Genomic DNA, 13177 nt, shown 5'->3' on the forward strand with positions numbered 1-13177 from the left:
CCAAATTTGTAAATAACATAGAATTGTGTCCCCACTATAAGAAGAAAAAAAATCAGTGTTGAAAATCTTACTTTGAAAAATGAAAACGAATCTGCTGCCGTTGGCAAACAGGCTAGCAACTTAAAAGGAAAACAGCTGGTGATTGTGATTTAAAATTAGATTAGATCATTTCATCAAGTCTAATTATGCTTTCAGTCCTTGTGCTTTTATTTTTTTTTAAATTTAGTCCTTTACTTTTAGTTTCTTTCAAGTCAATTTACTTGTTTGATTGGGAAAAAATAAAGTAAAATCCAATTTTTAACGCTGTTAATTGACATTTATAAAACTTCAACATGTGTTATCGATTAGGCTTTAATTTTTAGTTCAAGCTTTTTGAATATTAAAATGTCAAATATTTTTTATTAATTAGGTTTTAATTTTTCAAATCAGATAACAAGGGCGTAGCCAGGGGTAGCAGGGGCCCAATCCTCCTAAAATAGAAAAAAATTCATTTAGGTCCTTTAATTTTTTTAAAATTTTAAATTAATAAATGTAAAATTACACTTTGACTCCTTAAAATGATAAAAAAAAGTTGACTTAATCCTTTAAAATTATAAAGATATATGCTATTGAAATGATGAAATTACATTTTTACTATCATAAAAATTAAAATTCAATTTCGGCCCCCTTAAAATAATTTTCTGCCTTCGCCTCTATCAGATAACTAACAAGATTAAATTTTAAAATCTAAAGATTTGGGGCATAATTAAACTTAATTTTAATTATTTGTTTCATTTTTTGGATCTTCTAAGGCAATTCAATGCAAACAAATTGAGGTATTCATGAATCGGATTTGATAAAATTTAATTGGCAAGAAAAAATTTTCCTCGAGGCTCGATTTTGTCCATCGAGCCTCTGAAGCTTTTATTTTTTCAATATAAAAATTTAAATTTTTAATTCTAAAATTATAATAATTAACTTGAACTTCATCGAGCTGGTCTTACTTGACTGAACGGGTCGAATTTATTTTGCTCAATGTGACCAAGTTTAGCCCAAATTATAGGCCTTGTAAAATATTTGGGCCTTGATATTGGTTTACCTCTTTGAACTTATAAGCCCAAACTTTTTATAAACTCTTTTTATAGGATAAAGACTTTAATAAAAAAACAAGTAGATAACTTCTATTATTCTTAGTTAATTGGAAAATAATTTATTTAAAATATTTAATATTTAATAGTTGTGAATTTAAAAAAGAGAAAATATTTGATACACTCTCAATGGAGGTTTTAGACTCTATAAGTAGAGTCATGGGTTGATAAGTGTCCCATAAAAATAAATATATTAACAGTACAATTAATCATATTAAAAGACATTATCGATAAATTATTGAATAATTTTAAAAAATATATTATTACTATGTTTTTTAACAATAACAGCGTATAAAATTTTATACCACATTAAATATGAATCCTCCAAATAGAAAATAGTTTTTTTGTATTGTTAGTAGTATTAAATAACAAAGTGTGAAATAATTGAGCTTTGAAGCAAATCTCTTCATTGATATGATATCATAGTCAATATGTATACGTGCTGCTTCTTTTTCTAAATCATTGTCATTATTTTATGGGTTAATACAATATTTAGCCCCTAAATTTAGCAGCTATGTTCACTCTAGTACTTGAATTCACATTAATCCTTAAACTTAACAGCTTTTTTCAAATTAGCACATGAACTTGGATTCCGTTAAAGTATACTAATGCGACACAATAAAAAAGTGGCATGTCATCATACTTTGACGAAATCAAAGTTTAGAGATCAAATTAAGAAAAAGGGTCAAGCACCAATTATTAAGTTCAATGGTTAAAATATTGGTAAAAGTACCATGAAAGGTTATATATTAAGAGCCAGATTGCATTTTATCTCCTTTACTAAAAAAATGAGCAAATTAGTCCCTGTGTGTTAGATCTAACAGCAAACTGGTCATTTTCATTAAAAAATTCTTTAATTTCTATTGTTAAAAACCGGTGTGGTTGAATAAATAATCAAACAATTTACATGTGATATACCACGTGTACTAATGCTGACATATAAAGACCAATTTTTAACAAAAAGATTGATTTACTCTTTGATATAACATATATGACTAATATACCTATTTTTAAATACAACCAACAAACATACAATTCAATTATTAAAAATTATTTTATAATAATCTATTTAGAAATTTTTAAAATGCAATAATAATTTTTAATCATTATACTTTATTTTTCATGATTTTTAAAATTAAATTATTAATGATATGGGTTAATGTTAGTATAATTCATTAATGCCAGTTAGCCCTTTTTATCTTACTACTGACAGAAAACCAGAACCTCTTTCCAAAAGTTATTGACTTTGACATGACAACTTTTACACTCATATCAACAAGGTCCCCCGCATCAAGAAGTGGGGGTCAATTCATCAACGGCTGTCATTCATCCACGCAGCGAAATCAGAGAGGGGATCATGGCATTAAACTAGGTGATGATGGATGTGAAAGTGGGGAGCAGACATGAATGACAAGAGAGGAGACCATGTTGTGTCAGACGGTTGTCAGCTTTGAGCATCATGGAGTAAACAACAGTAAAACGGTACAATTTTTTTTATTATTACGGTGAAAACTGTTTGTTTACTGGCAGTGTTCAAGAAAAGGGAAAATTGCACTTAAGGTTACTGAATAATTAATAATTTTATGTTTTGGTTACTCGATTTCAAAAAATCATAAAATTATCATTGAACTATTTAAATTTCTTTTATTTAATTCACTTTGCTATTATATGGATGGTATAACTCGTTCTTTATGTTAGATTACAAATATAATCTTTAAATTTTGGAAAAAGTTACCATTTATTTTTATTATTTTAATTAATTTCATTTATTTTTCTTAAATAAAAACAAGTCTAATTAAAAATATATTATCCTTAACAGTGAAACAATATATGCTATACTTTTAAATTTTCATTATTTTATTTATTCTAAAGATTTATTTATTACTATGCTAATTTCTAATATTATATGTGTTGTATATAAAATTACGCGTTTAAATTTTATTAGGTTTTAAATAACATAATTTTAATTATTGTTACCTATCATCCGCAGTGGTAACTTCTCTTAATTTTTAAATAATATAGAATTTTAAAACTATATGAGAAAATAAACTATAATATTAATTTGAAAAAAATAAAAGAAATATGTAAAACGACATATAATAATTATAGTAATAGTTCATGATAAACAAATAAATATATTTAATAATATTAATTAAAAAATTGTCGAATTTTGACTTTCTTTTCAAAACAAACCCACTAAACATTTTTCATCTGCACAACTAAATTGATAAATATATTTAATAATAGTGGTTAAAAAACAACTGTTAAAATTTGACTTTCTTTTCAAAGCAAGCTCACAAATTATTTTTCATCTGCATCAAACAAATAACAGATAGGTAAAAAAGGAAACGAGTTTAAGAGAACTTGCTTCACATAGTATAAACTTATAGAAAAAATAAAAATAAAATCATAATATCATGTTACCTCATCATCAATTAATAAAATCTTCAGTCAATCTCCAGTGTCGTTATCGTTCAAATACGATTCGATATTGCGTATTCGAAGAACCATGACTTTAATTCTTTATTAATTTTTTTATAATTCTAACTTATTAATGCTAAAAGTCTCCATTTTTTATCGAGAATTTTTCTTAAATATTACTTGATTAAATATGTCTAATTACTAAATTCTATTCAAAAAGCTAAATTTAAAATTTGATTGATATATAACTCTAATATTAATTAAGTGTTAATTAAAATGCTTAAAGTTTTATTCAAGTACTAATTCTATTTTACATCAATAAACACGAATTAAAAAAATAAAATCAAAACAACTTTTTTACCTCAAATTTTTTACTAATAATTATAATTGTAATTATCACAAACTTTTCTATATTTGATGCTTAGAGTTCTACTCAAGTAATAATTTTATATCAAAATTAGCACAACTTTTTTAACTAATAATTCTAAATTAAATTATAGTTATTTTGTTAATTTAGTAATACAATGAAAAATAAAAGGTATTTTCATCGGTTCAAAACTTTTTTCAAACTCGTGCTTTTATATATATTATAGATTAATTAAGATCGAAATTATGATTTATAAATTTATCTCAACATAATATATTTACCTATTAATATATAAATCGTAATAAAACAAGAATGATAAGATTATTATTATTAATTTGAGACAGTTGTAAGCGTTATTTTATGATTTGTTAATGGTTATGGTTATTATTTATTGTAATAATATTTACAAACACAGTAAATATGGCAGAACACAACAAAAGATTGTTCACTATACATGATTATCATTTTTTGCCCTATTTGGACTAACAATGGAAAAAAGTTATGGTGAGTTTGAAAATTCACGAAAGTGACAGTGGGCTTAAGAGATTGAAATCAACAATTGGAGTTTGGTGGGTGAAAATGAAATAAATGTATTTTTTTCATTACAAAATTTAATTTCAAATTCAATTATGAATAATCGAGATCGTTATTGTTGCAATATCTTTGAAGATGTGAGTTTGAATTTTGAATTTGTCGGCTCCATTTATTATTGGGTAGAGGAGCTTTTTTATTTTCTTAATTAATCCATGTTAAAATTTAATGTCGTTTTTTAAATTTAAAACAATATTTTTAAGTTGCAATTAAAGAGTATTCTTCGTGTTTATTTTAAGGGTTACGAAGTAGGAGCCACACCAAGAGATTGAGCCTTGATCCCCCTTTTTTTGTATAATTTCCTCATTAACCCTTTAAATTTTGATAAAATTTTGTTTTAGCCTCTCAAGATTTTTCAGTTCAATTCTGACCCTATAATAAATTTTTTACCTTTGCCCATGGTATGAGAATTGATCGCTTCAAAGACCGTAATTATCTCTTCCAATAACATCATCTCCAAAGTCAAACCTAAATTCTCTTATTAAGAGTGTAATGTATCTTTAATTTATCGTGCATATCCATCTTACTGTTTATATTCAAAGTTTGTGATTGTTCCTCGTAAAAATTCGAATTTACACTCTCTTATTAGAAATGCAATATTTATTCTTTAATGTTTATTTTAAATTTGTAGACATTATCATCAATACTGTTAACATTCAAATTGGTCACATTGTTAACTTCTCAAAAAATAATTTATATTTTAAGTTAAATGAATAACTAAATGATATTTAATTTTTTTTGGTAGATAATGATAACTTTTTAACTTATGAATAAATAAATTATGAAATAAAACAACACTCTTAGAATTTTGAGGTTTGATATTTAAATATCAATTTTTGTGTACACTTGTAACCAGTTAGAAGAATACAAATATAATTGTAAGTTATAACTTAAAAAATGATCTACAACACCCAAAATCATAAATTAAATCACTAATGCTAAAATAAACAATTGACAAAATGAATGTTATGCTTGTACTCTATCAATGGTGTATAAGATAATAATCCTATATATATATATGCATGCCCTCAAAAAAATTTATTTAGTTCATGCGAGTGAAATAAAGTTCACGAGTAGAGAGTAAAATATTAACAATGAACCAAATAATTTTTCGAATAAAAAAAATCTCTACAAACAACTCTAAAACTTTTTACTCCAATAACCATCCACATTCATACTTCCCCCAACAAAAATCAAGCAACAAGTAAGCTTCCTCGGGGTAATCTCTCTCAATTTAATCATAAGGCCATTTGCATATCATATTTCATATTTATAGAGAAATAATTTTATGAAATAAAGATATCACTTTTCATTCTAAATTTCAGGATTTTTATTTAGAATTGATTTTTTTAAGATAAAAAATATTGATATGACATTAAACTCTTAAAAAAAGGATACAGATAACGTGACATCACTAATTCATACAATCCTTTTCTCATATTCCTATATAGAATCGTACAAATCATGTAAAAATAATTAGAAGATATATAATTAAAAAAATCTAAGGATTTAGCTAATATACATAAAATGTACCACTAAGTTAAAAAGGTCTCATCACATTTCGGATCAAGCCTTCGGTATCATATTAATTTTCGGATCACTTGATACTCAAAACTTAACATGCATGAGATAATTAATTTTGGAGAAATTATTATTTTTTACTTGTAATGCATTAGAATCAACTTTGGTCCCAGCAGAATCTTAAATATATCATATAATGATGGACATCTTAAGTAAAAATAATAGTCCCTTGTGAGGGCCAAAAAAGGTTTCAACTTAATATTGTTGATAAATAAAGTATATTTAATATAAAAATTCCACTATATCGTAAAATAATTTGATTTAAATCTTTTTGGTTTTTTAAGGAACCCTTTACCCTAAATCTCAAGAAAACCTAGTTATGTAAAGAAAACTTTGGGATTCATTTTACAGAACAGATCAAAAGAACAGTATATATATAAAACCCAAACAAAAACATGTTTCAAACAAGAGTTTTTTCCATCAGAAAATGTCTTTCAAAGAATCAAATCATGGAAACCAAACACCAAACTAGGGTTGAACATACTACACTGGTTAGAACATAGCCAGGTCTCTATATTTATTGGTCTGTCACTTATCACATCAAACTCTCTCTATATATAAAATCTAATCCAGGTTGTGGTATAGCTGCTAATTCAACATTAGTGATTCCAGATATATGATAATCTACAACTGGACAACTTGCTGTCTCCTTCTTAGTGTCCATTTCAAATCATGTCTTTTTTCCCCCTTTAAGTGAAACTAAGTCTAACAACATTTCACTGTTCTTTACGGTTCTTGTAAAGATCCCCATTATTGCACCCATGAAGAAATGGAAGAAAATTATATATGTATGTATATATGCACCATTGAAGAACAGACACAAAACTTGATCTGCAAATTGAAACTTAATTTGTCACAAATGGTTTATGGAAAGTACAATCAAAGACAAATTGGACGTTATAAATCACATAGATCTAAATTACTACAAATAGTGGACATTGGTTTTCTTCTACTGATCTAAAATGATATACGGATATATAGGGACACAGGGTAATTATCCATTAATGGAAAAAAAGAGAGAAATACCTGACAAAAATAACAAAAGGAAATAAGCTTTTTTAAGACATTATGGTTTATATAACATAAATTAAACAAACATATGAGAAAAAAAAAACCATTTTTTTCCCATGCAGCTCTTGTTGATACTTGAACATACATATATATAGATATATGGTTTTTTTTGCTTACTGATTTGGTGGTGGAAGAGATGGAGGATTATGAGGGGGACGTTTCCTTTTCTTCTTCTCGTAGCTTATGCCTCTAGCTTTAGCTTGTGAATCACGGACTTCACGTAGGTAAAGCCTAACAGCACGAGCACCAAAGGGGTTAGCTTCAGGCTTGCCGCCGTGTTCCTCGAAGGCGGCACGGAGGCGACCGATGAGAGCATCGAGGCTTCCCCAAGCTTGACGGAGAGGGCAAGGGCATGGGGCTGGAGGGTTAGGGTGGCCAAAGAAAGGGCAAAGTGGGGTATGGACTTTGGTTTTCCCGAACTGGTCTAGGTACCGGAGGAATTCAAGGACGTGGGCGCCGCTGCAACGGGAAAGGGAGAGAGGAGGGCGGTGGTTGCAGAGGTATTGACCGAAGGTGTTCCAGTCACGGCGCTTTTGGTTCTCGTAACGGCTGAGAGTTGTGGTCGGGGAAGTGGAGGAGCTGGAAGAGGAAGAAAGGGAGGAGACTGATAAAGGGTTTCCGTTGGTGGTGGTCATGGCGGCGGACGCTGCGCTCACGGTGGTCATCGAAAGAGGGAAAATCGGTGTTAAAGCAACGGAAGGGTTTCCAGTGGTTTCGAAACCCTGAAGAGAGTCCATATCGAGAAAAAGACAAAAATGCAAATAAGATGATGATTCCTTAAATGATCACAAACAGATCAAGAGAAACCAAAGGAGAAACATGAAGATGAACAGTAGTTTGTGAAATCTCAAACTTGTCTGAAAAACACCATGATATTGTAAGAAAAATAAACAGCCCAAAAAGTGTTTGAAGAAAACAGGTAGGTTTTTCACCTAGGATTACTCAAAAAAAAAAAAACGAATCGCCATAGGAGAAAGAGGAGAAAAATGGCAGTAAAGGGGTTTAAAGAAGAAGAAGTCGATTGATAATTTGATATATATATATAAAACCTAGGGGTAAAGCAAAGCAGCTAGGTCTAGTGAGTACTCCATTGTTTTCTTTGAGGTTTGTTTGAACATTTTTTGTTTGATCAATCCTAGAAAACATCATATGATCATGTCTTAATGTGGTAGCTTTTATTTATCTTTTTTAAACTCTCAGTAAAACTCTGAGTTCACTGCAAAATTTTTATGACACTGACTGGAACTGGTAATGTTAACATGGGGTAAAAGTTAAAAAAAACATTGTCTAGGGTTTTTATGGGAAATGGAAAAAATATGTGCAGTTAGCTTTGTTTTATATTGAATTTGGTCAAAACCTTGAATAATCAAATTTAACTCGATTAATTTAAAAAGAATTCGATTAAATATAACATAAAATTTAATTAATATAATACAAAATGAATGAAAAATTGAGATTAATTCAAAATAAATAAATAAAAACCACACATAATATGCACATCAAAACCTATGTATCGCAATTACGAATTGCGATATTCAAATTCAAGCCTGCAAACGGTAATGGTGGTCAAAATTTTTGAAAAATTTTATTTCTCCTTTGAATTTTTAGAAAAAATTTAATTAAACTCTCTAATTTTTTGAAAATTCTCATTATGTATACAATTTTTTAAAAATTAATTATTCTTTTAAAAATATTTAAAAATTTTCATTAATCTCACCATTTTTAAATCTTTTAATTTTTTTAAAAAAAATTGTATAAAACTTAATCTCAAAGTTGCAGCTTAACCTTGAAAGAGTGTTTTTTTAACAGTGAGGTAAAAGCAAAGAGAGAAAAGAAAGGTGATTGATTGAGACAGCATAAAGTTATTGGGTTAAAAAATAAAATTGAGGGAATAATATGATTTTGTTTCTTCCACTTTTTTCTTAATTTTTCATTGATTGACAACACCTTTTATATTAAATAGACTACAATGCCCTTCACTCACTTGCTTGCAATTGCATCATCTGAAAGCATCAGTCCATCAAGAAACAGTTTCCCTAATTGATGTGTGCCAATAGTTGTAACCCTAATGTTTTTGCATGTCATTCAAATTATCACACCAAATCAATGTATTTTCATTCTTTTTATTATTTATATCTAATTTTATTCCAGCAGAAGACGGTCTTAAAATTTAAGGTTTGATATTATTTTAAAAAATACCATATAATAAATTTAAAATTTAAATACATTTCCCTCTATGTCTAGTAAAACACACTTCTTATTTATCTAATTAGGTCGGGAGTCTTAAATCAACTTCATTTTTTAAAAACTTAAAATTCATATTCAATAATTTTAGATATGTCCTTAACGTCTATATTTTTTTTAACTAAATTTGACTTTCAACCTCTTAAAAAGAGTTTAATTTGTTCATTAACCTTTCAAAAAGTATCAAGTTGTTTTTTAAACGGAAATACTAAATAAAATGTTAAAACTTTAAACATGACAACCCACATCACAAATTCACAAATACAATCCACGTCTACTTCATACTAAAGTATTTTGCATATATAAGTCAAATAGTTTTACGTTAGCATGAAGTACACGTGAACTATCATGCAGGTTCTCACGCCAACATCATTAAGAATTAATTCCGTTAAAAAACGATCTGACTCTTTTTGAAACATTAATAGTCAATTTGAACTAAAAATTTATAAATATTAAACATAAATTTTTCATTATACCATAATTTTATTTAAATACGATGGAATCAACCAAGTTTATAAATTAAGTGCAATAATTAAATGTCCTGGTAAAAATTCCTTTTCACTAATACAAGCTAAATTCATTGGAGACATGAAGATGTTTACAAAACTTATAATAATATATATTGATTACTTTGGAAACAAAGTTCATATTCTCCTTTAATCTTTATTGATGCAATATAATCTCTTGATTACTTGTATTATTCCTTTATTTAGGGGGGCAAAAACATGCTTAGGTTAGCAATTCTTTCAAACCACTTTAATTGCTCCTTCAACTTTATCAAACTTAGGTAAATATCATCATTCTTATTAATCTCTTCCATAATTCATTGCATATAAATTATTTAAGCGTTGGTTTCCTAATTAATGATTTAATATTGATATTTGTTGAGTGTTTTTCACTATCTTCCTCGGGTAGTGGTATTTGTATATTTATATGACATGGGTACTGTTCATTGATATGACATGCTAGGTAGATTCTATGCATATTGACACGTATTCTACTCTAGACTCAACACATGTTTATACGGTATTATATGCACATGTAACCTTGCAGGAGAGTGAGCTCATTAGGATCCGGCCCAAACCCATGATGATAATTATTCTAAAAATGTTTAATATCATAACTAAATTCGACTAAATTCTTAATTTTCGTAAGATATGAGATCAAATTTTAATAAATTAAAATAGAAAGATCAATTTTTATATTTTTATAAAGTAGGTGAATGAAATTCATAATTAAACTGTCCAGAGGGAAAAAGGAAAAATAGAATTGGGATCTCTCCACAATATACATATAAATGAGACTATATTGTGACAAATAAAGGTTGTGATTGTAGAATCCAAATGAGTTAATTTTGGATTTAATGCAGAAGAAAATTATGTTTTGTAAAAAAAAAAAAGGTAGTGGATTAGGAGTGTTTTGTGGGTGGATTTTATGTATGGTATTAACATTATATGTAGTTAATTAATTTCGGTTTGATTTGAAATATAAACATTAGATTTTATTAAAATATTAAAAAAAGACAGATGTTAATTTTTGAAGGCTGCTTGTGGAATAAAAAATACATTATTAGTGTTCCAAATATTCAACTTATTTTTTAAATGCTTATAAGAGATGTATTTTTTTAAGTTTTTAATTTAAAAATTAAATATAAAATAAACAAAAAAATGTAAATGAATTTAAATTCAAGGATTTGGATAATAGATTCAAATATCCACAATATTTAAATCAAAATTAAATTAATTTTAAACAAAAAATCATATCAATTATTCAACAGTTAAAAATATGCTCTAAGTTCCAATATTCTTCATATATTTAAAATTTAATCCGTTTATTTTTCAAATTTATAAATGCATATCCAATTGTTAACAAGAGAATTTTAATGATATTAACAATTGAATCTAAAAGTAAATGGACCAAATTCTAAATACAAAAAAAGTATAAAGACTTAAAAAGCATATTTTAACCCATTAATATTTACCATCCAGCTCCATAAAAGAAAAAAAGAAGCATGGGCTTCATTTTAGTGGGGGTTGAATTAGTGGGTGGACACAATTTCATTTCAAATAAAGTGAAAAAAGAAAAGAAGAAAGTGCCATGGAAGTACTCAAAATGTATAAAAGAAAAAAAAGGATGGCTGTTAATCATCCAAACTTAATGGAATACTTTTTTTTATATATATTTGAATTAATTATAATTAGAATTAAGTATTATAAAGAGAAATTAAACTAATTTTTGAAATATATTCTAAGTTAAACTAAAATAATTTTTAAAAAAATTCATATATAGTAAAATTTATGTATGATTTATGTAAAGGAGTCGAATCTCGAACGTTAATTTTTTTAAAATAGAAATTGAGAATTGGTCATGTCAAAATTTGATTTTTGTATTTTACGAAAATTAATAAATCAATTTAATTGGATAACATTATTGAACATTAAGGTTAAACCGTTATTCAAAATGGTTTAGCAACTTATATAAGGAATTAGAAAAAGAAATCAAGTGTTGAATAATTTACACAACAATCAACTATTCAAGTTCATATGTTTGCTAATAATAATTGAAAAAATTTCTTAATTTTCATAAAATATAAGAACAAAATTTAAATAAATTATTATTTTTTTTGTAAAATAGAAAGATGAAATTTATAAATAAGCTTAATCATATTAAAATAAAGAGGAGTGTGTGGTAAATCTGAAAAATGATGGGATTGGGTGAAATTGTAGTTTGAACAAATTTGGGGCTAAAACATCTTACATCTTACATACGGCTTCACAGGGGCTAAAGCCTAGAAAGGAGATGAAATCATAAACAGGAAAATAGGTCAATTCATGATTACAGATAGACATGTTGAATAATTGCATAAAAAGTGCATCTAAATCGTGAAATTTTCATATCTCTTTTGTCTGCTTTAATAATATATGAATGTCGGCTAATTATTTATAGGTAAACGCTTGATTTTTGTTTTAATATTCAAACAGATATTTTTATTTTTATTTAATTTTAATTTCTTCACACATTTTAATATCACGTGTTTAAATTTGATTGGTTCACGCCATCCAATTTTAGTAAAGCTATAGATTAAAATGTGTAACAAAAGGCAAACTCGGTTATCAATCTGATAAAAAAAACATAAATACTAATTTGAATATTAAAACTAAATTCAGGTATCAAAAAAGTATAATTACCCTTAATATATATATAAGGGTTAAATTATTTTTTAGAGCTTGAATTTGACTACATTTTTTACATTAGAGCCTAAATTTTTTTTCAAGTTAGATATTGAGCTTGACAATTGTTCTCATATTGAGACTTGAAATTTTTTATTCAAGTTAAATCCTGAACTTGACAATTGTACCCATATTGGGGCTTGATTTTTTTTTTCAAGTTAGTCCTTGAAAACTCTAAAGTTCAAGCCTTAGTATGAGAACAATTGTCAAGTTCAAAAACTAAAATAAACAAAAAAAAAATAAGTCGAAACATGAGAATAATTATCAAATTTAAGATTCAATTTAAGTAGAAAAAATTACCAAGTTCAACCTTATACAAAATATTGGGTTACTAAAAACTCCATTAAGGAAACATGATAGTCCACTTTAGGTATATATTTATATATATAATAAATAAATCAAAAAGAAGAAGATGACAAGGATGTTTTCCAAAAGAGCTTTTGGTCCCATTGTTTTTGTTTATGAGTTCATGCAAAGTGTTAAAAAGTATGGCCGTCGACAAAGGTTCTGCCAACCCTTTCACTACTAAGTACTATGCTTGTGTG

At 26.9% G+C, this 13177-nt stretch overlaps 1 protein-coding gene across 1 annotated transcript; it reads right to left on the reverse strand.

Annotated features, from left to right (window-relative positions):
- Positions 1 to 6913: 6913 nt before the first annotated feature.
- LOC121203015 (protein LIGHT-DEPENDENT SHORT HYPOCOTYLS 4) lies at positions 6914 to 8291 on the reverse strand. The gene is made up of 2 exons (XM_041101388.1): positions 7276 to 8291; positions 6914 to 7113 (listed from the first exon to the last, which is right to left on the reverse strand). Exons 1-2 carry the CDS (start codon positions 7893 to 7895, stop codon positions 7089 to 7091), a joined length of 645 nt encoding a protein of 214 aa, XP_040957322.1. The 5' UTR covers positions 7896 to 8291; the 3' UTR covers positions 6914 to 7088.
- Positions 8292 to 13177: the final 4886 nt, after the last annotated feature.

Source organism: Gossypium hirsutum, chromosome D09, assembly GCF_007990345.1.
Source record: "Gossypium hirsutum isolate 1008001.06 chromosome D09, Gossypium_hirsutum_v2.1, whole genome shotgun sequence".
NCBI lineage: Eukaryota > Viridiplantae > Streptophyta > Magnoliopsida > Malvales > Malvaceae > Gossypium > Gossypium hirsutum.

Bases quoted from the DNA above. Each gene is read 5' to 3' on its own strand.
- LOC121203015 (XM_041101388.1), bottom strand. From the start codon at position 7,895: ATGGACTCTCTTCAGGGTTTCGAAACCACTGGAAACCCTTCCGTTGCT. The intron at 7,114-7,275 runs GTAAGCAAAAAA...TATTTTTGTCAG, and splicing joins TCTCTTCCACCACCAAATCA to GTATTTCTCTCTTTTTTTCC.